The sequence below is a fragment of the Artibeus jamaicensis genome, unplaced genomic scaffold, assembly GCF_021234435.1.
Source record: "Artibeus jamaicensis isolate MK-2021 breed Jamaican fruit bat unplaced genomic scaffold, CSHL_Jam_final contig_463, whole genome shotgun sequence".
In the NCBI taxonomy this organism is placed as follows: Eukaryota; Metazoa; Chordata; class Mammalia; order Chiroptera; family Phyllostomidae; genus Artibeus; species Artibeus jamaicensis.
The window spans coordinates 2652299-2680210 of record NW_026521841.1 but is presented as its reverse complement, the minus strand read 5'-3'; the positions used below and the strand labels follow the sequence as shown (position 1 = coordinate 2680210).

The 27912-nt window shown below is 48.8% G+C and overlaps 1 protein-coding gene across 8 annotated transcripts; it reads left to right on the top strand.

Annotated features, from left to right (window-relative positions):
- The first annotated feature begins 787 nt into the window (after nucleotides 1-787).
- Nucleotides 788-27912, top strand: TMEM177 (transmembrane protein 177). 8 transcript variants are annotated; one of them, XR_008391863.1, is made up of 5 exons: nucleotides 2426-2485; nucleotides 9094-9159; nucleotides 18751-18889; nucleotides 22828-22943; nucleotides 25807-26904. XR_008391863.1 is itself a non-coding variant. In XM_037146357.2 (2 exons), the coding sequence occupies exon 2, from the start codon at nucleotides 2426-2428 to the stop codon at nucleotides 3359-3361; it is 936 nt and encodes a 311-aa protein (XP_037002252.2). In that variant the 5' UTR covers nucleotides 788-873; nucleotides 2404-2425; the 3' UTR covers nucleotides 3362-3672. The 8 variants fall into 8 exon arrangements, 2 of the variants coding, with proteins under 2 accessions (XP_037002252.2, XP_037002243.2); XR_005082704.2 differs by lacking the exons at nucleotides 2426-2485; nucleotides 9094-9159 and adding exons at nucleotides 10986-11021; nucleotides 12926-12987; XR_005082702.2 differs by lacking the exons at nucleotides 2426-2485; nucleotides 9094-9159 and adding an exon at nucleotides 806-869 and having other exon boundaries at nucleotides 25807-26901.

Below are 27912 nucleotides of genomic sequence, written 5' to 3'. Positions count from 1 at the left end.
CAAGCAAGAAACAAAGGAAAAAAAGCCATGAACAAGTCATTCTCTGGGTGCTGTGCTGTTTTAAAATAACTGCCAATTTCCTCTAACAGTATGAAGGCAGGAGCTAAACTGGGAAATTCACAGGTAATGAGTCCTGTTCTATTATGGTATATGAGACCTAGGTACCCTGCTCAAGCTAAATGTTTCAGTTTCTTAATCTATAAAATGGGAAAGATCTGTTGCAAAGGCCCAGAGACACTTTCTGGAAGGGATTAGTCAATATTTTAAGATTCCTGGGCCAGGCCTTTTCTGTCCTTGCTTCTCAACTCTGTCCTCAACTCTGCCAAAGACAACTTGTGAAGGAATGGCTGTGGCTATATTCCGATAAACCTTTACTTACAAAAATAGGTGGCAAGCCTGGTGCACAGGCAAGCCCATTCCTGACCTACTCAGAGCTGTGGCAAGATGAGGTGACAGATGTGACGCTGCTCTGTGGACTGTACAAGGTGAATCACTTGAGAGGAATTGGAGTGCGGGAGCAAAGGATGTGGTAAATAAAATGAAGCCCAGAGCACCCGCTGGCGGTGAGCTTAACACACAGGAAAAGTCACATGGACCCCGCAGTCAGGCGGGCATGGTCTCCAATGGAGGATTTCTTCCAAGCTGCCTCCTAAACCACGCAGATCGTCGTTTGCTTAACAGCTAAACTGAGCGACCGACCCACCGCCAGATCTTTGCAGGTTCTGAGCGCCCAAAGCGCTCAGTTGGGGAGGAGCCTCCCGCCCTGGCCCGGCGTTCTCTGCGCCCGGCCACGCCCCCTGAGTCCCCTCCCACAACGACTCCCTCCCGCACAACCCGGCGCACGCCTGCGGCGTCTCCGGCCACGGCTAGTAGGTGAGCGCGCGCGGTCGGGTGAACCCCCGCCCTGGGCTACTCGCTGGAACCCCGGGCGTGGCCTCGGGGGGCCTGGATGGAGGCCGAGCGGGCCTTCCTCAGTGAGGTTAACGCAACTCCTCTCCTCACAGCTGCCTGAGGAGTGCGTGGCACTGGCTTCGAGGCCAACCGGGAGCGCGCGGCCGTGGCGCGGGCGGGCCTAGGGGCCTTGTTACCGAGGCCAGGACCCTTCCTTAGCTAGGCTGCTTTCTCATTGGAAAAAAGGGCCAAGTTTTGTGACTTTTTAGGATTTTTTAAATTAAAATAAGTCCCCCGCGTTCTTATTTGCAGTAACTTACTTGCCAATTAAACACTTCACAGACAGGAAGACAGTAAGTTTCAAAGTTAAGTAATTGTGAATTTTTCTGAAATAATGGGATGCCCCCGGGATGTGTTTCAGAATAAACTAGTTGATGAAGGAATGTGGGTGGGAGTAGAGGTAAAACAAGATTGACTAGGAGTTGATGATTGAAGTTAATGTAATATTTTATCTACTTTTGTATATGTTTGCAATTTGGCATTAAAACTTTTTTTCTAAAATGAAGTTTGCTGTGAATGCCTGACAACCTGTGTTCAGATAATGTGCCTGTAGTAGTCAGCGAGGGCTGCCATGACATGTACTCGGTGGCAGAAATTTATTTTTCTCATGATTCTAAAGGCTGGAAGTCCCAAATTAAGGTGTCAGCCGAGCTAGTTTCTTCTGAGACTTGTCATTGGCTCATAGAGGATCACTTTCTGCCTTGTCACCTCTCAGGGTCCTTCCTGTGTCTGTGTCCTAATCTCATGTTTTCAATAAGGACATCATATTGAATTAGGGCCCACTCTAATGACCTTATTTTTGCTTACTTACCTCCTTAGAGGCCCCATGTGTAAATACAGTCATATTTGGAGGTAGAGGAGGAGGGTTAAGACTGAAGTATATGAATTTGCTTAATTCAGCCCTTAACTGCCATTTTATTAGTTTGGAATTTTAACCAATTTACTTAGCCCGTCTGTGCCTCCATTTTCACTGCTTTAAATAGGGGCAATAGTAGTAATTAGGTCATGGAGTTGTGAGGTAATAAATGTGAAGCTGTCAGAACTGTCTGGTATACAGTCATACTCAATAAGTTGAACATGTGCTTCATCTGTAAATTAGTGGTCATAGCACTTCACTGTGGATGAATAGTGGAGTGATGCAGTTGAGTACTCAGTGCTATGGGAATAAAAATAATAATCACAGATATTATCACAAGGGTGTCCACTACTGTGCCAGACATTTTACATGCGTTTATTTGTTTACTAATTACAGCCACCCTAGCAGTGGGCCATTGTCACATGCCTATTTGGCAGTTGGAGAGATTGATAGACAGAGATGGAACTGAGATTTGAACTCAGGCCCTTACCACTGTGTTGTATTGCCCTAGTTTAAAAGGATGTAGCCTGGGAGGGTGTTCAGTCAGCAGGCAGACCTAGGGAACTATTGGCTGACTTCTCTTTTTCTTGGCCCAGGTTTACATCGGTGGCAGCGTTCATGGCAGGTCCCCTGTGGCGGGCAGCAGCATTTGTGCAGAGACACAGGACAGGCTTATTGGTGGGTTCCTGTGCAGGCCTGTTTGGGGTCCAAATCTCGTACCATCTTTTCCCAGATCCTGTGGTTCAATGGCTATACCAGTACTGGCCTCAGGGCCAACCAGCCCCACTCTCCCCAAAGCTACAGAGACTCTTCCAAGAGGTGCTAGAGGACATAGGTGTCCCATCAGGCCATTGCTATGATGCCTTCACCACCTTTACCTTCCAGCCTGTGAGTGCTGGCTTCCCAAGACTCCCTGCTGGAGCTGTGGTGGGCATCCCTGCCAGCTTCCTGGGTGACCCAGTGACCAACACCAACCATTCTGTGGTTGTACATGGGCAAAGAGTGGACTGGAAGAGCCCAGAAGGTACCCGGCTGAGAGATGCCATAACTTTGTCTCATGATGCTCAGAAGTTTGCCTTGGCCAGGGAGGTGGTGTACCTGGAGAGCAGTGCCGCTGCCCTGCAGGCCCTGGTGGCCCCAGCTTGCCTAGCAGGAACCTGGGCATTGAGCGTGGGTGCGAAGCATGCACTGGGGCTCTATGGAGGCCCCATGAACTTACGGGCTGCATTCAACCTGGTGGCAGCAGTGGCGGGCTTTGTGGCTTACGCCTTCTTCACCGACTCGCTTACTCATGCCCTGGAAGCCTGGCTGGACCAACGCACAGCCTCCCTGTCTACAGCCTATTCCCTGGGTGGAGTGGAGTTCTATGAGAAGGTTTTGTCGGGCAACCTGGCCCTGCGCAGTCTCTTGGGCAGGCCTGGAGAGAAGCTGTATACTCCCAGTGGGAATGTTGTTCCCAGACATTGGTTCCGCATCAAACATTTACCTTACACGACCCGCCGGGACTCTTTGCTACAAATGTGGAGGGCAACACTCAACTCAGGCCGCTCATGAGGGGCCCATCTCACAGGCAGCTCCAGCTCATGCAGGCATGACCCTGCCATTGACACTGGGGGCTCTTTTTCTGCTTCCGCACCCACAGGCCAGTGTCAGAAAAAATCATAGGCTTTGGAGTTAAACAGCCTAGATCATACCCTAGCCCAGTTCTGATCATCTCAGCACCCTTGGGCACATCCCTTTATGAATCTGAGCCTTGGTTTTCTCCACTGTAAAATGGGGAATGATGTAAATTTCTGGCAGGATTGTGGGGTCTCCTGGCAGAAAGGGTGTTCCATAAATAAACAGGATGTTTATTGGTCTTTGAATACCAGTGGGCTCTAAGGGTCAGAACACATCTCACCACCAGAGGTACTGGTAGGATGTAAACACTTTTACAGTGAAGAACTACAGCATAGTTTTCCTATTGGTCAGATCCTAATTTCCTTCTACTGTGGTAGAGATTAAAGGCTTTGAGAGGCCAAGATGAGAAGCTATTGTGTGCCTGAGAGGCTGGAAATAATGAGTTTTCGGTGGGGCTTTAAGAGTGATGTGTCCAGTATAGCTGGCATGCTCAGAGAAGGCTGGGCAGCCAACAAGGTGTGGTGGGCCCCAGGAGAACCCCTAGTCCTGAAGGGGAGGTGTTGCTGGAAACTGGCCAGACCTAGAGTGAGGGAGACCTGGCTGGATTTCTGGCCAAAGGGTAAGGAACAAACCATTGCCATGACCCTGCAGGGATGGGGGCCACCAGTGTGATACAGAGCATTCTCTGGGCTTGGACAGCAGAGGGAGTGAGGTGAGGGCATAAGGGGAGATGGAGATGGGATGAATGAACTTGGCTTACAGAGCAGGGTGGAGGTAGATAGTGGACCTGGCCTGGTGTCCCACATCTTTGGCCAGTTTGTTTTCCTTCAGCCCTCTGGCGATAGACAGAGCAGACCCCACTTTTGATCTTTGCACAGAAGACTTAAGTGTGCATGGTAAGGAGAATTATGATCAACAAGTCAGGCTTCCTATATTGTTTTTGTTGATTGTTTTATTTTCCATGGAATAGCTGAAGAATTTGGGCCTGATGCCAGTGTAACTCAGGGAAGGGTACACAGCAGTATGGGAGGCCCACTCAGTGGTCGTACATAGTTCCTCCAGGGGACTGTGAAGGAGAGTGAGCATGATGGGGAACTGTGCCTTCCTGTGGGGTCCTTTGCTGTGGGCTGGCACTCAGTGCTCTGGTTCTATTCTGTGTCAGCCTGCAGGTCCCCATATCAGGCCTAGGCAGACTGTTAACTGTGTGCAGAGCACCCTGTCTCTCAGGTCCTTGGGACAGTGTTGGCCCACTCCCCACCTACACCCCAACTACTGTCAATACTGCAGGAGCCAAGATGGTGGCATTGGGCATTCCTGCCCAGATGGTGAGATAAGGGAGCCCCATTGTACATGGCGTGAGCTCCCTAAAATGGCTCTTAATTGGCTCTGTCTACTATTCCATGTCAAATTTTGTCTCCACTCAAGGGCTGTTCCCAGTCCCCACGTATGCCTTACATGGCCCCACCTCCAAACTTTGGCTCACAGAGCCTCCATCTGTGAGCTGCCCCTCCTCCTCACCACCCTCTGCATATCCCCTGAGCCTGGCTCAGGCCTAGGCAATATGAACATCGGAAACCCTCCCACTGCAGCTCCCTCCCCTGGCATCTTCTTGCTTTCTGGCTAAAGTTGCATCTCTGAGCCTGGGCCTGCTGACCTCCCCAGTTGTCTTGTACCCCACTTCCCACAGCTCTGGATGCTAGCCTCATAAGCACTGTGATTCCTTACATGCCTCCCCTCCTTAACACACAGGCCTTTGCCATGGCTGTGTCCTTCATTTGAGGTGCTCTCCTGCAGGATGACTCAGGGACCTGACTCCAGGAACCATCCTCATGCATGCCCTGCTGCACACCATGTACCTCTCCCTAGCCCTTACTGCTAACTATAATTAAACAGGCTGCTGTGGAGTTAGTGGCTCAGCATCTCCTGCTGAAATGTATTACCTGCAACGGCAGGGTTGTGTGTGTTTTTCACAGCTCTGGACTGAGGTTCTTCATAACGTTTTTTTAATACGTGAATGAGCCTCTTAGGCTACAACAGAGAGACCTGGGCAGTTACAGTGAGGCTGGCTAGAGTATGAATGTTAATGTGACCCCAGAGCTGTCTTCACATCTTGGGACTTTTTGAGGACAGGGCGTCGTCCTGATCTCCCATGATTGCTGATTTCAGTGGAGAGAGCAGGACACTTCTTGGTCACTTCCTAAAGGGCACAGTGACTACTCAAAGACCCTGGGAGGCTTTAGGCCCCTGCACACAGCTTGGGGGTTGAACCCACAGCACATGCTCTGAGGCTGTGCAGATGGGCCAGGTGACAGGTGGTCACCCTATGAATGTTGCCCCACATCTTCATTCTCAGATGTCTGCTGTGTACCTCAGTCATCCGCACTCTGCCTGGATCCCTGGGGGCATTGTTCTACTGAGTTGTGCCCCCCACACATTCATGGTTCTCAGAGCTACATCAGTAGGTAAATACAACCCTCACCACACACATGCATATCCGAACGCAGCCATAATAAAGGGAGGGGAGTCGCAGACTCGTGGTGCTAGCATTGGCTCTACCCATCCCTGACCCTGTTCCTCCGTCCGCACCAGCCAGCGTCCATAGTGCAGGGCCCCGCGTGGCCATGCCTGGGGCTCAGCACATGCACCTGGAGCCCAGTTCCCACATATGCACAATCCCAGACTGGGTTCCAGATGGATGTGAGGGTCCTGACCTAGTGAGGCCTCCTGCCCACCTCATTCCTACAGTAATGTTTATGGGCCCTTATTGTGCCCAGACACCGTGCTGGGTTCTTAGAGGCATCTTTAAAAATTTACCCGCCCCCCCCCATTCCAACATGTAGCTGGTGAGATTATTTCAATTTTACAGGCAAGCAAACAAGCACAGAAAGGTGAAGAAATTTTCCCCAAATCATAAAGCTTTGTAAGTGGCAGAACCAGGATTTAAAGCTAGCAGCCTGGCTCCAGATCCCATTCCCGAAACCCTACATTTATACTTTCCTGTTTATCCTGAGGTTTTCATAGCACAAATTTATACTGGGATTCTGCAGCCTTTCTCCCCATGATGGCTAGAGGTGACTTTCCAGCCTCACATATTTTATCAGGGGGAAAAGAAAAGAGCACTGAGCAGAGCCTTCTGGAACTTATGGTAGAGACCCTTTCAGCTAATTGACAAGGAAGGGCCACCAGATATAGTTTGTCCTGAAGTGGGAGTGGGGTGGAAGGGCAGAGTCCTAGGAAGCCCTAGCTGAGGGCAACGTAGGAGGCAGAAAGAGCTATGAGTTCAAATCCTGGTCCTCCCATGTTAGTAGAATGACCTTGAACAAGTGATTTCACATCTGATCTCAAGTTTCCCGTTTGTAAAATTAGGATATTAACATGTATCTTACAGCATTGTTTTGACAACAAAAAATGAAACAAAGTTCGCAAAATGTGAAGCCCAGTGAGGGTATATAGTAAGCTTTAAAAGAGGGTTGGTTTCCTCTATTTTAGTATTTTTATGTGGTACAAGTACCAGGTTGTTCAGGCCTTGGAGTTGCTGCCCAAATACCAGTAATTCTTGAGACTTGAACCCTCACAGGGAACTCACTGTTGCCTAATACAAGTCTGTGCTTACAGCTTTTCAAGTGCCAGTTAGGGCAGTTTTTTAGGTTACAATTGGTTGGCACTTTGGGGGAAATTATTGTACTTGGCAGCAGCTGAGATCACAGGACCCAGGTGGCCCCAGGGGGAAATTCCCGACTGGAGAAAGGGGCATTAAGATGGGAGATAGTCTTTTGCACCTACTGTGCTGGTAATTTTTAGATACTAGAACATTCAGTGTTGGTAAGGTTGTGGTGAAATTGGCATGAGCATACACTCTTATTGACATTAGTAATAGGCAGCTTTGCCCCCCCTGCTCCCCACTCCTGTATTCTTAGTCTTTCCCTGTTCCCCCTGGTTTTGAAATAATAGACTACCGCAACATTGAGCAGATGTTGCTTCTGTAATTAAGCTGGAAAAGATTTTGACTTGTCTTTGCTAGCAGAATGCTATCTTCTTGGATGCATGCTGTATTGAACCAAGTTGCTATGTTGGGGAGGCCCACATGGAAAGTCTGACCAACAGTGGGCTAAGTATGAACTGACGGCATCAGTCCAGCAGCCCCCGACAACCATGTGAGCATGAAAGAGAATCCTTCCCCTGTCAGGCTTTCAGGTGATACCTCAGGCTCAGCGACGACTTCATCTCAGCCAGTGACAGACCCTGAAGCAGAAGACATAGCTAAGCCATGTCTGGATCCTTGATCCATAGAAGTAGTGGGACAATAAATGTGGGTTGTATTAAGCCACTCAGTTTTATAAGGTTTTTTATGCAGCAGTAGACAACTAATACATATCATCGGTTGACATGTTTTTTACAAAGTAACGTGGCAAAACTTGATACAATTATAAAATTGCATTTTTTTAATCTAGTAACTTCAAACCTTAAAATTTACCCTAGAGCTGCCCTGGTGTAGCTCAGTGGATTGAGCGTGGGCTGCGAACCAAAGGTTCACTGGTTCAATTCCCAGTCAGGGCACATGCCTAGGTTGCAGGTCAGTTCCCCAGTGGGGGACAAGGGAGAGGCAACCACACATTGCTGTTTGTCTAACTCTCTTTCTCCTTCCCTTCCCCTCTTTCTAAAAATAAATAAATAAATAAAATCTTTTTAAAAAATTTACCCTAGAGCTACAATCCAACAGGAATTAATAGTATATACCCAAAGATGTATATGAGCATTAGCTATAACACAAAAAACATAGGAATAATGGAAATCTTGCACAGTAATGACTTAGGAAATTGTGGTACATCTATTTGTTGAATATTGTTCAGTTATGAAAAAGTATAATTATGAAGATTATGGTACAAACATGGAAATATTAACTATAAATATTGAACCTTTAAAAAATATGAAGTACCACTTGCATGATGATTGCAATGATGTAAACATAAGATAATGAAAGTCATTGTTTTGTGGTAGAAATCTGGAGGACTATTCATTCAATATATATAAGGACTTAACACTATATTTACATATGCATATACACAAAGGTTTATTCGAGAGTGGAGGGAAGGGTGTGCATCCCTTTCCCTGCATCAAGGTGACAGATTCTGGCATCACTGCTTTTGGACTTGTATCCCTGGGGTGTGGCCAACCTTCAGTCTGTCAGTTACTGGGCAGGTCATGACAATGTGCTGCTCAGATTTGCTGTGGGAGCAGCATTGACTGACAGTCCCAGCTGTTCTTCCTCTAGATCCACCACATTTTCACTGAGGCCCTGCCTCCTGCCGGCTGCTTTCAGCCAAGGACTGATCATTGTGGCAGTACTAATGCAGGCCTCCTCCACTGAATTCTAGGAATCCCCCATGAGTGTCTAAGGCTCAAGGACACCCCAGTGGCCTGGGCTGATTTTTCTTAGAACTTCTCTGAAATTTGGAACCCTTCCTACCCAACCCTCCTTCCTTCCGCTCTCCTTCACAGGTGTCAGGCCTACATTGTGGTGAAGAAGGCCCTTCCTCCTGCCTAATCCTGTTTCTTCCCCTTAGTCCTTCACTGGCATTTCCCCAGTGAGCCTCTCTTATCATGTAATCCTGTCTCAGTGTCTACTTCTCAGGGCACCTGAACTCACAGTTTACTCCCTCACTCAGTCAGGTATGGTGATCCCTGAGGACTGCCCTGCCCTGGTGGAGCTTTCGGTCCTGCAGAGGAGACTGGTAGGTGAACCTGCAGTGACAACACAGTGAGGTCAGTGCAGTAGAGGTGTGAGAAGGACAGGTCATTGTGGAAGCACAGGGGAGGGGCACCCAACAGCCTGGGATGGGAGGTGGGCAGGAAGGACTTCTCAGAAGAGAGGGTGCCTGGTGCTGGAACCCTTACGTGTGAGTTACAGAAGCTAACGCTAATAACATCAAAGACGCGTAACAGTGATATGCCACACCCTTTACCTATATTAATTTATATGACCCCCACAGCAATCCTGTCATCCCCATTTCAGATGGGGAGATCAAGGCACAGAGAGTAAGTGGTTTCCCACCAGCTAGTACTCGACTCGGGATCTGAAAAAAGGTAGTCTGGCTCTAGTGGTGATGCTCTTTGCCACCATACCGTGTTAGCCAGGTGAAATCGGCTGTGTGCATAGCCTAAACAAAAGCCAGAAATGAGACAGTCTGTGTGGTTTTTGTATCAGTCAGGGCCCAACCAGGAGACTGAAACCACATAGTGATTTGAACATGGAAAGTTCAGTATGAAGAGTTATTATCCTGTAAGGAATTCTTGTTACTATTACAACAGGAGGTTGGAGTGATAAGGGATTAGCTTGTAAGAAATCAAGAGAACTCTAGGAGCGAGCACATGAGGAGCAACCCCTGCCCCTGCCCAGTCTGAGATCCAGACCTCAGTGGAGAAGGTGCCAGCATGGCTCATGGTATGGCGAAGGTGCTAGTCAGATGCTACACTTGCATAACTTGCTGGAAATACCCTGTTTGGGGTAATAGGGAAGACACCCACCGCAGGTGCCCCACTTTGGCACTCAGTGCAAAGCCACCTGCGGGAGTGCTGGGGTCCTTGGCGAGGGACCTCAGCAGTGGTGCTCTGCCTTGCAGCTGCTGGGGAAGCCAGGGCAGCTGCAGGGTTCCAACACTGTGGAGGAGCTGGTGCTGGAGAAATTGCCCTGCAAGAGCCTGGCAAAAGGAGCACACGAGCCAGGAAGAGAAAAATCCACTCCTGCCTCTGTGTCCATCCAGCACCCTGTACTAAAAAAATTAAACACCGGGCCATCTAGGGAGAAATGTTTAGAGTGTCCATCTCCATTTTCTCAGAGCAGACGATGAAGGATGATGGCTTTGAAATTGAGAGGCAATAAATTAATAACTGGTCCAACCGTCAAAGAATAAAACCCAGCATGGTGACATAGAATACAAGGAAGGGAATGGGGGGATATGGGGCTGAGGGTCCTGGCAGGAACCAGAGGACATAGGGACTTGTGGGCCATGGTGAGATATTCAGAGTCTATTGTAACTGCAGTGGGAGCCTTTGAGAATATTATAGTAAGCGAAGGCCATGGTAATGCTTGGATTTTAGAAAATGACTCCAGTATGGACAATTGGTTGAGGGCGAGCAGAGTGACCGTTTGGGGAAGGGCCCATTGTAGTAACAGGGTAGATTATGGTGGCCTAACTTAGCAGTGGCAGTGGAGATGAAAAGAAGCAGGACCCAGGCTACATTTAGGAGGTAATACTGTTGAACGGTGACGGTGCACTGGGTCTGCAGTGTGTGGGAGCCGTGCCAGAATTCAATGGTCAGGAATGTCTCCTGGGTTTAGGCTTGACAGCTGGGTGTCTGGGGTGCCCCCCCTGCCCCTTCTCTCCCTGCAGAACTCACAGATGCTAAGTCACATTCTCTGTCTCCTGAGGTATCTTTCCTCTTGATTATGCCTCTTTGGAAAGACAGTGTTATTGTTCTTAGTGAGAACGGTAATAATGATGATGATTGAAGCCTTTAACCCACCAGGATGCTCGAGAGCTTCCTGACCAAAAAGAATGAGTAAGATTGTTGTTCAGAGCAAAGACTAATGGAGGTGAGTACCAGTGTTTGTGGGCTGGATCCTGCCACTCCTTCCTCAAGTGTGCCGCTCCCTCTGCCTCTCCAGTTCAACCCTGCTGAAATCTAGTAGGCCTGGGAGCACAAGCTTATTTTTGCACTGCTTGAGCCACCTGGACTCATAGCCTACCTGGCTGTGGAGTTCCTCCAATCCAGCCCCTTAGAGCATTTGTTCCCTAAAAGGCCCTGCTCCCTGCTATAAATCAAGGGCAAATCATATCAGTGGTTCCAGACACATGTTCTCACCCTCCCTTTCATCCCACCTACTGTGCATGATGGCTGTGAGCACCTGCCAGACATGGTGCAGGGCTGGGGGGCCTTCCACTGGTTCCTTTGCCTAAGGAACAAACTGGTGCCAGAGCCACGTGGAATTAGGTAGGGGGACAAGCACCCACAGAGCACACAGACAGCAGTGTCACTGCTTCGTAAGTCAGACCCTCTGGTTTATTGTAGATTTTACTGATGTCATCAAACAAGACCTGCCAGAGTCTGACCCCTTGACACTGACCAGCTGGACAGGCAAGGACATGAAACAGCCTGGCTGTGATTCTGCTCGCTTTCACACTGCACAGTCAGGTGGACACCCTTTGCTCACAGGCTCGGTTTTCCAAGACCTTAAGAACTTTCCCCCCCATCTTTCACATGTAAAAAGATGAAGGTCCCAGCCCTTTTCCCAACAGAGGGACCCCCTCACTTTCCTGGACCCCGAACTTAATTTTCCTGAACCAGTCCCAGAGCTAAACATGGGAGGCCCCTGCTATTTCCCATTGTTTGTGAGCCGTCCCGCAGGCCTAAAATGTGTCTCTGTCAATTTACTGGGGCAGGAAAGAGGCAGAATTAGGGTCCCAGGAGGCTGGGTCCACTGGGGTGCCATTGGCCAGGGTGCGAGTCTGTGCCACTCTAGGCAGCCTTTGCCTCAGGACCAGACACATGGGTAGATCCTGGCTCTGCAGCTTACGCCCCTGAGCATGTTACCCACTCTCACTGTACCTCAGTTTCCCCATCTATAAATGGTAATAATGATAATGCCCATTCCTGGGGTGTTTTTTTAAGAATTTAATGAGTTGATATCTGTAACGCACTTTGAGCAGTGTCTGGCACAGTGACACGTTGAGGAAATGAGTAGATCTTCATTAAGCAAGGCTCGATGGTTGGGAAGTGGCCCGGGCAGCACCTTTGGAAATGTTCAGGTGATTGTGACGTAAGCCAGGGCTGGCAGTACTGCCCTCCACCATGTTCTCAGCCCCCCTGCCCCCCCCTCCCCGGCTGAGTTTTATTCTCATGTCTGACTCCCCACCCTCCCACCAGCTGGGAACCTCTCCAAGGGCAACAGGGCCTTTCCTACCCCCTATTCCCAGTACCTGTTAGAGTTGGTATTTGGAAGCGTTTGCAGAATACATGACTGAGTTGTGCTGGAAGTCAAGGAGCGTGACTAGTGGGCAGACCCAGAGGTGCTGGCCTGTAACAGTCAGCTCAGCCCACATTTCTCAGGGGCCCACAGGAGAGAGGCTGCTGTGGCAAGGGCTCTGAACCCCAGTTTTGTTCCTTCTGGAAAAGGTACCTACAAAGTGGCCCCTAATACCTTCTGTCATTGCTCATAGTAGCAGCTGGAGGCCGCCCTCAGGCAGCAATCCCCAGGTCCAGACCAGCTGAATGGCACACTGATTGTCCTGTGCCAGACCCTGGGGAGGAAGGTGTTCCAGCCTTGAGGTCTGGACTCAGCCCCTGCAGAGGAAGCACGGGTGGGGGGCCCAGGCTGCAGAGGCACAGGCTCTCAGAGCCACTCCGGAGCTGGGCCACAGCTGCTCTGGTCTGGCCCTGGCCTGCCTTCTAACTGCAGACCCAGAGCTTCCTTCATGTCCTAACTCCCATTTGATCCAGGTTGGATCCAGCACCTAAGGCTCTTCCTGCCAGCCAAATGAATGTCAGAAGCCATCTGCTGGGTAAGCCAGTGACAGCTGTTGGGGAAATGCTTGCATACATATGAATCAGTTTTGTTTTGCCTCATATTAAGAACTTCAGTTGAGCAAGGGAAGATTTCCTAAATTATTCTGAGGTTACATTAACCTGAGGAAGGCAGTACTAACAGCCCAGGGGAAAGGCAAAAGCTGGAAGCCTAGAGACAACCAAGGACACCAACAAGCAGGATGCCCTGTGGCCTAAGGAGGAGTCACTGTGGTGTTGTAGCCACAGGTTCGTGGCCCCTTATAACAGTGCTGGGCCCATGTTCCCCTGGCTGGGCTGACGGTGGGCTGGTCCTCAGCAGAGGTGGCTTTTAGTGCTCACCAAGGTGAGCAGAGCTTTCACATTTCCCCAGTCCCTCACAGGAAGTCTTGCCCTAGGCCTGTTCTGCCCAGTCCCTTACGGAACTCCCACCACAGAACAATATCACAGCTCCCATGCAGGGAGCAGCTGCTCTGTGCAAGGCTGTTTCCTTACATTGCCTTGTTTAATCGCCAAAAACCCATTGAAGAAAAGCAGATATTAGTCCCCTGGTTCAGATGGGAAGCAGCAGCTCAAGAGGTTAAGTAACTTGCCTGTGGACACACAGCTACAGCTGGTAGGGCCAGGATGAGACCCCTGGAGCCCTAATGCAAAGCCAGTGCTCTTCTAATGAGGCTGGAGCCTCCCTGGGAAAGGATGGGATGCCTAGGGTTTCTCCAGCTGAGACAGCGACACCCTTTGGTGAAGTGACAAAGCTTCCTGGAGAGCACAGGGAGCCCCACTTCCCTGCTGGGGCATTCTAGTTGAACGTATTTGAAGCAGTAGTACATGGGGTCCCCAGGAGCCCCAACGGGAGCATTTCAGTCACTGACTCACTGCTTTGTCGTATAGGGATATGATACGATGCTGTCCTGAGTTCTCTCTTCTGAAAATTTGGTTATTTGTAAAACTTCCTCCAAGGAGAGAAAGATGGAGAGTGAAATTAAGTCAGCTTTCAGAAAAGGAAGCTCTGAACCACCTGGGACACTCGTTACATGCAGATTCCCAGGCCTACCTGAGAATCACTGAATGAGACTGTGTGCAAGATGCAGGAAGCTGCAGTGTTCAAGCTTCAAGATGCACCTCAAGCTTGTCCCCGAGGTGATTTGTGTGTACCCTAAAGTCTGAGAATCGCTGCTTTTAGATAAGCCAGCATTTACGTTAATGTTCTTTAAATACCTGAGGAGTGGAGTCTCTCAATCCATGCAACCCCTTGTGGGGAAAAGGCTTGGGCCACACCTGAAGGAAGCAAAGGTCTCCTGCAGAAACCAAGTGGCCCACCCACGCACACCAGCAGGAGCCTTGAAGAATACACACACAGACACGCACAGCACAATCACAGACAGTCTTGCCCCAGGCAGCATTTGGAAGTCTAACACAAATAAGGGTGATATTAATTCCCTGGTCCCATCACGTTCTCTCTCAGGTAGTCAAAGCAGAGATGTGGGGAGAGAGGTGGTCATATATAGTGGGCCCTGAAAACTCCTGAGACCCTAATTGACTAGCAAGGATGGAGACCACACTGTGAGTGGGTTACGCTCTTTGCCACCTGTGTGAACATCACGGTGGGCCAGGTTCTGTCCCCAGCTACTCCCTACCCCTTTGAAGGTAGGCATGAACACATGGACCCACTCTAGCCAGTGGTTTTGATAGATGGCAGGGTCACTTCCATATGAAAGAATTCAAGAGCCAGGAGGTCTCCATCTTCCCTTGTTCCATGGGCCTCCTGATGTTGGGTCTCCAAGTGGGGATGGCATAGAGCAGAGACCTGGCAACCCATGGACAGAGATGTAGTGGAAGCAAAAGTAAGCTCTGTGGTTTTGCGGCGCAGATTCGGGGTTATTTGTGACCACCTAATTATCTACCCCCTCCTGCTGCAATACCACACTTAAGAGCCAAACCACCACAAGGGTTAAACTCACTCTGCTTAGACAATTCATGTAATGTGCGCACTAAACTAGAAGGGGGTTGTGAGTGGCTCATTAATAGGAGGTGATCATTCTGTTCACTGGAAGCAGTACTGCAGATTCTAAATGCTTAGGCCTTTACAGCCATTGTCAGCTGATGCTGCAAAGCTTTGCTAAAAAACAAACACCAAGCAATGACTATGTGATACAGAGCTGCTAAAAATGCTTCGTTTATCAGTGGGTGAGTGTCTTTGTGTCTTTCTTTTTTTTCTCCATTGAAAGAGCTTAGCAAAGGTGATAATCCTGGAATGTGAACAAAAGGATTGGGAAAGCTCCATTTCTCAATTTTCTGTCTCCCACCCCCGCCCTTCACACCCATTTCTTTGAAAAGCTGAAAGCAATGCACAGATGTAAGGAGCTGTGTTCATTCTTGTGAACAAGAATGAACAAGCCCCCCTCGGTTCCCATGGCAGCCTGGCACGCTCTGCCATGCACTTTTCACACCACATTTTGTCTAGTACCTTGTCAGTCTCTGCCAACTGGGCTGTGAATGTCTCTTGGAGAAGGGTAGAGCCTTCCTTCCTACATCTAGGCCACCTGGCTGAGCACCTGGCACTTTAGGTGAGAGGAGAGCAGAGCAAAAGCAGGCCAGAAGACAGCACCATGAGCCCTGTCTGGTGTGGCTCTGTGGATTGAGCACCAGTGTGTGAATCAAAGGGTTACCAGTTTGATTCCCAGTGAGGGCACATGCTTGGGTTGTGGGCCAGGTCCCCAGTGGGTGGTGTTACGAGAGGCAACAACACACTGTTGTTTCTCTCCTTCTCTTTCTCCCTCCCTTGCCCTCTCTCTAAAAATAAAATAAATGAAACTTTTTTTAAGTAGAATTCAATATACATTTTTAAAAAAGGCACCATGAGAAGAGGATACCCTGTAAGCCCAAGAGTAACCCACCCCAAAAGCATTTACTGAGCACCCACTATGTACAGTCACAGTGCAAGGTGCTGGGGACAAGTCCAGAGGCACTAATTAGTTTACAAACACACACACACACACACATACATACATATATATATATATATATTTTTTTACTTTACAACAGTATGGTGAGGTAAATTGAATATAAATTATTCTGTTTCACCTTAGAAGAGAGTGGATTTATAGAGTTTATGTGAGATATGGTAAAAAGGGGCATGGCCTCGGACACGCACCTGCTTTGAGTCCTGGCTTTGCCCCCAGTGGAGGTGTGACCTCAGGAAACTTTAGCATCTGGTTTATAAAAGGAGGGGGGCTGGCCCTGCAACCACACCCTTCTCACCACACCCAGCCTGGCCTGAACCCTGGGACTGCTTGATTCACTGAATAGGAGATGACCAGGTGCCATGAGTCTCATGGCAGGCTCAGGCCTGGGAGCAGGTGGGACCAGGGAGAGGGGCTGCAGGCCTGGACCACCCCATCTCCAGGTCCACAGACCCTCCTTCAGGGCCTGGCCAAGGAGGCACACAGTGAATAAATTCATGATTGGGAAATGGACAGCCTGGATGGGGCAGTGGCCAGAAATCCCAGCTTTTCAAGAGCATGAGGGCAGAGATCGATGCTCAGAGACTAAATCTGACCCAAGGTTCCATGCCCTGGAAGGGTGGGACTGAGTGAACAGCTGTTGAGGTCACCATTGAGAGCCCTGTAAATCCCAGGAGGACTGAGCTGCTAGTGTTGTCACTCACTTCACAGTAACCACCCAGTTGGGAGCGGTAGCATCTTCACATGTATCTAACACACTACTACATCAGCCCCTTCCTCCCCCAGCATATTGCTGGTGATGCTGTTTGGACCCTCCCCTGATCTTTCCTCCCACCCCATGTTGTTAGTCATGTGGGTTAGACCCCTTTAGAAGGGGAACAAGGAAGGAGGCTGGGGAATAGCCCTTAAACACTAACCCCTAGGGATAACACCTAGGCCTCAGCTGTGTCAGCTCCAGGCCCAGGAAAGTTGCAAAACCGGACAAGTGATGGCAGAGCTGACAGCAGGCCCAGCTGCAGTGACTAATGACCCCCTGCCCTGGCACTGACCAATCAGTAGAGACCATGACCCTAAGAGGACACACCAGGAAAACTATTGAATATTCTGTGGAGATCCTCTCCAGTACCTCCTGACAAATACTCTCAAGATGGAGGACCCAGGGTGACTGCATCCCGCGTAGCACACCCGCACCTTTCTCCTCCCCTTCTCCTTATCCCCCTGCCTGCTTTATTTTTCTCTCTCCTAAATTCCAAGCATTAGGTAGGACAAATAGCAAACAAGACAGGCAAGAGAAGGGAGGCATGCCTCACCCACTAACCCAGCTATCCTGAGCCCAAAGTTCCCAAAGATTTGGGTTCCCATTACTTGAGGGAAGAAAGTTAAGGTAGAATGAGGAGCCATGGGAGAAGTAATGGCAGGAAGGAAGGAAGCCCTTGAAATTCTATGCAGCATTTCCACTATCTAGGAAAGAATGTATTTGAAACTGGGCTTTCATCTGAAGGCCTGAAAGGCATGTGAGGGCTCAGAGTGCCCAAAGGAAGAAGTCCATTAACACCTTTAGGTATTCATGCCCTTCCTTCCCCCTCCAAAGCTGGTATAAGTCCTCAGAACGAAGAACTCACTCTGGCCACCCCCAGCCCTGCTCTGCCCCCCCCCCCACACTTGCTGCCACAGCCTTTGGCTGTCCTTATCCTGCTTTGCCCTAAACCAATGCCTTTCCACCCCACCCCTGTCAGGATGAGCAGGGTAGGACAAAATGGCGGCCGAACTACAACCCGGAAAAGATGGCTGACGTCAAACCAGGGAGCCGAAAGGGTGGCTTTGCCAAGACGGATATCCACTTAGCAACCACCAATGATGTATTGCTGCTTTGTTCAAAGGGGACCAATCCCCAGCTCCCACAAAGAGAGCCAACCAAAATAAAATCCTGCCACATTCTCTGCTTGGGCGCGACTTCCCGTCCCCACTCCGCGGACCAGAGAACGTCGCCTGGGTGCACAAACCCCAATAAAGCTCTATACTGCCTAACTTTGTGGCTGATTGGCATTTCTTCCTCAGCAGAGCTTAAGAAAACCTTTCAGCCCCACCTCAACAAGGCCCATTCTATTCCATGAGAACATATTACCAATAAACCCTACTTGCACACTACTAGATTCACTGATGTGTAATTCTTTACAGCATCCATAAGAACCAGGTCTCTCCTGGTAACACAAGGTCCCTTCTTTTGCCTCTGTAACTTGTTTACTGAGTCCATTCCTGCTATGGCTCACTTCTACCTCTGTGACTTTCTAAATCAACTTTCTCTTACAAGTTTTATTGTTGGTTCTGAATTCCTTCTTAGCCAGAGTTCAAATACCAAGGTTGCTAAACCAAGGTCCAGTCTGACTCCACCTTTCTAACACCTGGTGCCATTCACTGAAAACACTTTCACACCAATTCTCATTTAATCCTCAACAACAGCACTGCAGTATGCATATTCTTCGCAGATGAAAGTGAGACTTTGGAATGGTTAAGTGACCGCCCATGGTCACACCCCTCAGTAGGCTGTTTCATAGGGCAGGGTCAACTGCAAAGACCACGATTTATTCTGTCTCCCTCTGCCTCCCAGACTCGGTGGCAGGACTTGCCCCAAATAAGGTGGAAGCATCATTTCTAAGATCTCCCTGCACACAGGTCTCCCAGTTCCTATTGAAGTGTTCATTTCTCTAAAGGCCCTTTCTCCTGGCAGATTTCTGTTTTTCTCCAAGCCTCTCCCTTTTGGGATTGGATTACATCTTTGCTTTTTCTTTCTGTCTTAAGATCCTTACTGATGGCCTACATTGAGGACGTGCCACAGGCCAGGACAGTGCCGGGGGGAACAGGACCTGCCACCAAGGGCACACTGCCTCCTCCTCCACCTGAGAGCCACCCCTATCCTGGGACAGGAGGGTGAGGACAGGTAAGACGAGAATAAGTGCAGGGTATGCCGTGGCATGACTACTAAAACATTAGATAATTTCTCCTCCATTTTCTCACTTCCCTTTCCCTTTTTCTCCCCAGTTAAGCCAGGATTCTTTCCTTCTGGAAAATATAGAGCAGCAAAATAAAAGCAGTCACTTCCTGGCTTTTCTTTTTCAAAAGTCCTCCCAGATTGTTAGGGGAAGAGTCACTTGGGCAGGGACAAAAGATCTGAGAGGAAACTGCTGGGGAATGAGCGCAAAGTTTCCTGCTCCAGTTAAGATTCTCAGGCCTGTGAGAAGGGGGCGAGTCATGGGGAGGGGTTCAAAGGTAGGCTCTGAGCCCTGCTTTCTGAACTGGGCCCCTGGGGTGTGACACAGGAAGGCAATGGGATGTGAGAGCAGAGGGTAGCAACTCTCATTTCCAGGGAGGCACCAGGTAGGGGGAAGGGAGAGGTTGAAAAGTGAGTGGCTTTTTCTATTTCTTAGCTATTCTTTCAGAAAATCCACTGCTCCTGTGCAACAAGGGTCTCAGAGGGGTTCCCAGTGAAGAAGTCTTCAATCAGAAATGCAGGGAATCTCCATGGGGGCTCCCTAGCTGCTGCCCAGGGGCATCTCAGCAAGTGCCTGAGGACAGATGACAGAGGCCTCATGGCTGCCCACATCCCTTGTGTTATGGCTATGTAGGCGTTCCCTCTTGCCTCCACCTCCTTTAGTTCATAATCCCACAAAAAGAGCATAGAGGAAACCCTGAAATGGTTAAAATCAAGTTACTACAATTTCTTGGCAGAATTGGAGTTAGAAATGTTAAAAATTAGAGCAAAATAAAGTTAACTTTTGTTCACCTGAGTCAGAGACAAGCAAAAATCCTGCAGAAGCTGGAGAAAGGGGTATATAGATTACACTGGAGGTTGGGAGTATAGCCATGGAAGGCTTCCCAGAGGAGGTGAGGCCAATCAGAAATATGAAGGTTCTTGGTAGGTATGCCAGTTTAAATTTCCACCAGTGTCCAAGACATCCTGTTCTAACCAAGACAGTTTTCCATCCCAGGAAGGCAAACATCCCTTGGGTGCTCAAAGCCCATTGGGAACTTTTCAGCATGGTAGTCCCAGAGCCTGGGTACCATACTGATGACTGTGCGCCAGGTGTCACAGGTGGGCACAGTTAACCAGGTTCTTGGTGATCAGAACAAAGAAGTGAACTGAACACCCAGAGTTTATAGCAGAGAACATGGGAGCAGGCTGATTCTAAGCAGACATTGACCTCACAGGCTGGAGGGACTCTATTCTCATAGGGCGGATCCTTCCTGGCTAGTTTTGGCAGGCTTTTACTATGCATGTACAAGTAGTTGAATTGATACAGGGTGCAGCCAGGGGGGCCCCCCAAAAAAGATTTGGAAAGGTGTCCAGAATTCAAAGTGTATAGGAATATTGGAGAGACATATAAGATGTCCTCACCCCCCCCCCCCACCACAGGGGGAAGAAAGAATAGAGCCAGGGCCATTGAGAGCTATTTTGCATAGCAACAGTTTTGGAGCTAACCTCGGGAGGAATGGTTATTTAACATATCTATAACCTTTAACTGGTTTCATAGATAATGTTAAATAGCAGTGGCCAAGTTTGGAGCCAGGGAGAAGGGAGTAGTGGGGGGACTCAAGATGGAACAAGCAAGGACTGAGGAAGAAGGTTGTGGCAGGGACTCAAGATGGGAACTGGGAGCTGCACTCCTGAGGGAGAAGAGACTCAGAATGTAACTAAGGGCTGCTCTCCTGAGTGAGTGGACTGGGACTCAGGAGGATGTAACTAAAGTCTGCACTCCTGAGTGAGAAGGAACTAGCAGGGACTCAGGATGGAACTGGGAGGACTCAAGATGGAACTAGGAGCTGCGCTCCTGAGTGAGAAGGGCTTGGCCTCAGAATGTAACTAGGGTCTGCGCTCCGGAGTGAGAGCGCCTAGGGGAGAGCTTGGAAAAGACTGGCTCCAAGACATGAAGGGTCCCCACTTGGCCAGATGAGAGAGAGCCACGCGGTTTCAGCAGAGTGAGGACCCCCTCTTGGTGAGGTGAAAGAGGGAGCCACGTGGTTTTGGCAGGGTGTGGACCCCCTCTTTCCCAGGTGAAAGGGAAAACCACGCAGCTTTGCCAGAATGGAGATCCCTGCAGCCAGGTGAAGAAGAAAGCCACATGCTTTTGGTGGGGTGCGGACTCCTGCAGCTTTGGTAGAAGAGGCCCACGCGGCTTTGGGGTGCCCCCTTTGGCCGCGGGGCCTGAAAAGCAACAGAGACTTTGACTGGAACTGGGTACAAAGAACTCTTGCCAGTGGACCATGAGAGGGTACCACAGTACTTTGGATTAACTCGAGATCCTGTCTGCACGGTGATACAGCTGACGGTGCCAGTGGCCTGCAACACAGACATGTGCTCTTTTCCTGATTTACGGTACCCGGAGTTGGGACAGTGGGAGAAGGGAGCGCTGTGTGGGTGTAGGTGTATACCCTAAAGGACTTTGATATTTTAGTGGAGGCGTTAGGCCTGAATAGCATTAAATAAACATTTTGTTACCTTTTCACAAATCTCTGGCTTTAAGAGATGTCTTTCCAATTGGCGGCGGACAGAAGGGCCCAGTAGATTTTAGTATTTTTGTTTTCGGGAGGGGCCCCTGTTGTATAGCAGTTTTGGGCATCCCTAAGTGGGCCAAATATTGTATTGCCCCTCCCTCGGACCTCTTGTTCGGTAACAGTATTACTTTAAAGCTATTGCACATGTGGTCTCCCATGATTTTCCCTGAATGGCCATGAGGGAAGGGGGTTCCACAATGTTACCAAATGGATCCCCCCTTCTCCTGGGGTCCCCCATACTAGGTTCACTTTGCCCCTCACCAGAGAATTATACTTCTCCATGTTAGAGATTGGTGAAAAGGAAAGGAATTATTTATTCAAGTTATACAAACTTAAGAGTAATGACTTAATGTCTTCATCAAAATCCCAAAGTCCCTTAAAACACCCACAAACACACACAGTCCTTCCTTCCCACCTTTGCCCAGTCTGGGGTACCATATCTCAGGAGAAGAAATAGAAGTCCAGGGGTCGGGCAGCCCCAGGTTCTTCCCAGTAATCCGTGCTCGGCTGGTAGTCCTCCCTTGGTTCTCGGCACCATCAGCTGTGTCACTGGGATCTCCAGTTCTTATTCCGAAAACCAAATGACACCTTCTCATGGGCCACCAGCAAGAGTCCTTTCACCCCTTTCCTTCCTGCAGTGTCTCCTGCATTATTCCAAACTGCTAAGAGAGAGCTCGGCATCACTGCTACATCTTGCTTTCTGGCTTCCTCACCTGCATGGCAAAGGGAGACCCAAAGCCGCATGATTCTCTCCTGCCAAAGCTGCGTGGCAATTTTCTGCTAAAGCCACATGGCAGTTCTTGTCATGGCTGCTGCCCCTGGGTTTAAATCCCAGCTCTAATCTTCCTCTGCAGCCCCATTACTGACTCCTCCCACAATCAGCTACACTTGCCTGCACTTCCACATTTTCCAGCTTTTCTGGGTTGCCATAATAAGTCTGGGCAGGCATGGCCCCCATGGCTTGCCCATGGAGCCAATCATCTCCAAGCTCTCACACGGGCTCTGTAACCAGGGGGAGTTGCCTCCCAATTACATCTTGGGTGGAAGTCACTCCCTTCTCCCTGGCTCAAAGCAAAGCCACAGCTATTTAACATATCTATGAAACCAGTTAAAGGTTATAGATATGTTAAATGACTGTTCTAGAGGTTATCTGCAAAACTGTTGCTATGCAAAACAACTCAGTGGCCCTACTCCATGTATCCCATCCCCCAGCTCAGACTTGTGGGGGTGAGGACATCCCATATTTTTAATATTTTCTGGACACCCTGAGTTCTGGACCCCATTGCAAATCCTTTTTGGGGCCCATGGCACCACCCTCTTACACAGGTATGATGCACAAGACTGCAGGAGTCCAGCTGGACACTTTTTTGAGGATGCTGTGGCTGGCCAGCAAAGGGAGCAAGCTCACCACAGCCCAAGGCCCAGGAGCCCCAGGGAGAAAGGTAGGTGGAAGCCCAGAATTCTGAGTCTCCTGGCACTTAATAGTTTTCTAGGGAGTGGGCACATTTGTGAGTGACAGATTCAGCCCTGAGTGTCCCTCCACTTTCCCTCAGCCCTGAGCCCAGCCTTGCATTTTCTGAAGAACTGTTCTTTCAGGTACTTACCAAGCCTTCTCCTGACTTGCAAATGGGCAAAGCAAGGTTAGGACTTAATGGCCCAAAATAGTTTCCAGGGACCCTGGAATGGCTGTGGAAGGTTTTCTTAGGCTCTGTCAAGGAAGAAAGGCCAATCAGCCACAAAGTTACGCAGTATAAAGTTTTATTGGGGTTTGTGCACCCAGGCAAGATTCTCTGGTCCGCAGAGTGAGGCTGGAGAAGTCACACCCAAGCAGGGAATATGGCGGGGTTTTATTCTGGTTGGCTCTCTCTGTGGGAGCTGGGGATTGGTCCCCATTGAACAAAGTGGCAATATATCATTGGTGGCTCAGGTTGCTATGCGGATAGAGCCTGCCCTTTCGGCTCTCTGGGTTGACCTCAGCCGTTTTTTCCGGGTTGTAGTTCAGCCACCATTTTGTCCTACTGTTACCGAACAAGAGGTCTAGGGGGTGGGGGGTGGAGGGGCAATATCTGGCCCACCTAGGGATGCCAAATATTGCTACACAACAGGCCCCCCCCCCAGGCAGAATACTAATATCTACTGGGCTCTTCTGTCTGCCGCCAATTGGAAAGACATCTCTCAATGCCAGAGATTTGTGAAAAGGAAACAAAATATTTAATGCTATTTAGGCCTAACACCTCCACTAAAATATCAGAGTCCTTTAGGGTATACACCTACACCCACACAGCACTCCCTTCTCCCACTGTCCCAACTCCGGGTACCGTAAATCACGAAAAGAGCACATGTCTGTGTTGCAGGCCACTGGCACCATCAGCTGTGTCACTGTGCAGGATCTCTCTCTAGTTAATCCAAAGTACTGTGGTACCCTCACATGGTGCACTGGCAAGAGTTCTTTGTACCCAGTTCCAGTCAAAGTCTCTGTTGCTTTCCAGTCCACTCGGCCAAAGGGGGCACCCCAAAGCGTGGGCCTCTTCTACCAAAGCTGCAGGGGTTCATATTCCACCAAAAGCATGTGGCTTTCTTCTTCACCTGGCTGCAGGGATCTCCATTCTGGCAAAGCTGCGTGGTTTTCCCTTTCACCTGGGCAGTTATTGCCTTATGTCCTGGAGCCCATCTTTTCCAAGCTCTAACGCAGGCCTTTTCACTCGGGGGCACAGCCCCTCGTTACATCTTGGATACCCACCACTCCCTTCTCCCCAGCTCGAAACTTGGCCAAAGCTATTTAATGTATCTATGAAGCCAGTTAAAGTTATAGATATGTTAAAAAATCATTTCAGAGGTTAGCTGCAAAACTGTTGCTATGCAAAACAGCTCTCAATGGCCCTGGTCCATTTGTCCCTTGGGGGGGGTGAGGACATCTTATATGTCTCTCCAATATTCCTATACACTTTGAATTCTGGACACCGTTCCAAATCTTTTTACCCCCCCCCCTTGGCCGCACCCTGTATCACTACCCCACCTTCCTGACCAGCTGGGCTTCTGGTGTTTCTCACCTAGACCTCCAAGCCTCCTTGGAGAGACCTCCATGAACTGCGTCACTAAAAATGAAAGGTGTAGAAGAATAATTATGGGCAAAGATAACCCTTGCAATAATTGAACAGAAAGCAATCTAAGCCTCCACTAATATTACTGCTGCTGCTACTGCTGTTTACCAATCAGGAATTAGCATCCTGCTGCCCTCTGCCACCCTCTGGGCAAAATTCTAGAGGCAAAGGTTTGGTGATAAAGGAAAGGAGTCTTTATTCTAAAGCTTCCCAGTTTTGGAGTAACAGCTTTCCACATGCATTAGTCACTTAAGCCAAACTCACTCTTTAGTTACAGCTTTAATCACTTAAACCTAACAATTAAGGCTAAGCTCTTAACACCTGAGTTCTCCTGTCATTCCCTGTTAGTTTTAATTTTCTTATTTCTATAGGGTTAGTTTACAAACTAAAACAACATGAGATGCAAAAGCAACACAATTTTGTAAGAATGGCAGACTTCTGCCTCAGGGCCTGTCCCCTCAAAACACCCAGAGAAGAATAGCCCTGCCCCCCTTTGGCAGCCCAGCCAGACCCTGGGCTGTGCCTGGAGTTTCTTCCATCCAAAAATACCATCAGTTGGGAAATGCAGCCAGCCACAGCATAACCATCCAGATATCCTCGAGGAGGAAGAAGGCCAGAGAGAGGCAGCCTGAGAGCCCTTCTTTTCTTTCAAATCTTCTGGCCCATAAGCAATCTTCCATGTGCTCTGAAGGCATTCAGCTTCTCAGCCAATCTTGTCCTAGGCTGTTTACCATTACCCTGGGCAAACACCTCCTAGGACCCCTCTCTAACCCTCGTTATTCCTCCCCAGTGATCTGATCAGGTCTCTCAGTATCACAGCTACTACTAATAATAAATTGTAGACCCACCAAATGATGAAATATTACTTAGCCATTAAGAATACTGTCTTTAGCCCTGGCTGGTGTAGCTCAGTGGCTTGAGCACCAGCCTATGAGATAAAGGGTTGCCAGTTCAATTCCCAGTCAGGGCACATGCCTAGGTTGCAGGCTGGGTACCCACCCAATAGGGGGACACATGAGAGGCAACCACACATTGCTGTTTCTCTCCCTCTCTTTATCCTTCCCTTCCCCTCTCCCTAAAAATAAATAAAACCTTTTTAAAAAAGAATTCTGTCTTCAAAGGATACAAAGGATATTTAATGACCTGGCATAGCAATCATAATATAATGTGCTATGTGCTAATTCTTCCCCCTTTGTCCCTGCAGAAGCATTTTCTGCTTTGTTGTGCACCCCAGGAAGTCAACCCCAGCAGACTGCTCTATCCTGACTCCCTTGCCTCCCAGCTGAATTGGATTCAACCACTGAGGACTCCAGCAGGAGATGCAAGGGTAGGAGGAGGGAGAGGTCGGGTTGTCTTCACTCTCCTTGTCTCAGCACCTCTAGGACTGTGGCTGCTGCTGGGCATCCCTACTTGAAGCCCACGGCTTCCTCTGGGCTCTGGTACCATCATTTTACTTTCTTGCCCTTTCAGCCAAGGTGGTAATGTTGGGGGAAATTGGTAGCTATTTTAAAATATAGCACAGCAATTAGGGGACTGTTTTTACAGCCTGGATGTTTAACAGCCCAGTGATTTACCTTGTTTCTTCTAGCTTATCACCTGCATACCAGAGATAGTGAAGCGCTCTGCTTTCTGCTTCTGTAAATTATCTCCCGCTTTGGTCTGAAACACAGGCCTCCCCCCCACTCTATAAAACGGCTACTTTCCCTTTGTTCGGGGCTCAGAATTTGGAGACTGATTCCTATGGGCCCATACACGTTAATAAACCTCATACTCCAGAAACCCTCGGTGTCTGGTTGCTTCATTTTCCTGCAACAGTAACAGCTCCCTGCTATGGCCAGCTCCTGGGTGCCTCAGCATCATTTGCTGGACCCCTTCAGCTTATCTGCATTTCAGTAAATCACCCTTCACTAAATGACTCTTCATTTGAGCCATCAGAATAAGTGCTGTTTCCTGTCAGGACTCTGACTGTTAACATGTTAAATGAAAAGAAAAGAACACAAAGCTTTGTATAGAAGAAAAGACCAGACACTTTATCTGCACTGTTCCCCTGAACCCTCACAGCACTGGAATGGAGTGCAGTTGAAAGGAGCATTGGTACCAGATTTGAATTTAGAAAGCGTTTGAAGGGATAGTCTAACATTGTCGTAGTTAAAAGGAAAGAATGTGCTGACAAAGGAAAGTTAAAAAGGTACACAACATTTACTTCATTTTAAAATTGCCATAAGTTACAGATTGTATTTTTTTAATGCATAATATTTTAATTCTTTAAAGAATGTGTTTCTGAGGAGAGGAGGAGGAGGCTGCTTGGTAAAGTAGGCCACAGGAGCTCAGATGACCTGATTTTTTTTCCCTGCACAAATTCTAACCCAGCTCAGAATAGGAGGGAACTTAATTTCTTAGAATCCTAGCGCCACCACTCTGTGACCTCAGTTTTTTTAATCTGTGAAACGATCAGATTAATACTGACCATAAGGGTCATTGTGATGATGATGAGACAGTGTATAAAAAGTGTCTGGCCCTGTGCCCAGGTCTCTACAACTGTGATTTCCCCTCTATCCTTCAACCATGTCAAGAGAGGAAATGTTACTGCTGTGTCTGCCGGGTAAAGAAGAAATGAGGTGTGAGAGACAAAAGCTTTATACTGTGACCTAATGTCCAGCACACGATAGCAGCCCTTAATAAATAGTTGACAAACCAGTGAAGGAAAAATAATATCTTACCCAGATCTTCTCTCCCCAGGTCGCACTGCAGACAACTCTCCATAACCTCATCTCTTTCCCCAAAGGATCTTTATTCTCTGTCCCATTGTATTAGTTTTTTTTATTGCTGTGTAAACAATTTCCACAAACTTAGTGGCTTAAAGCAACACACATCATCTCAGAGTTTCTGGGCACAGACTAGCTGGTACTGCTGCTCGGGTGATAGGCTGCAATCAAGGCACTGGCAGGGCTGCGTTCTTAATCTGAAGGCTTGACTGGAGTTGGTCCCAGACGCAGACACAGGCAGTAGACTCTCAAGATCACACAGACTGATTCAGCTTGCTGACAGAATTCATCTCCTGAGACGTAGGATGAAGGTCCCTGTGCTCTTCCAGCTGTCAGCAAGAGCCCCTCTCAGCACCTAGAGGCTGCCTACAGTTCCTTGCCAACTGGCCATCTCACCACATGCAGAGTCAGCATAGAAGAATCTCTCGCCAGTCTGCTCAGAGCTGTGTGTATGTAACACACACATATATGGTCACCTCTGTCATATGTAGGCATGCCTTGGAGATAATGCAGGACCACTGCAATAAAGCAATATTGCATTAGAC

Bases quoted from the DNA above. Each gene is read 5' to 3' on its own strand.
- TMEM177 (XM_037146357.2), top strand. From the start codon at position 2,426: ATGGCAGGTCCCCTGTGGCGGGCAGCAGCATTTGTGCAGAGACACAGG.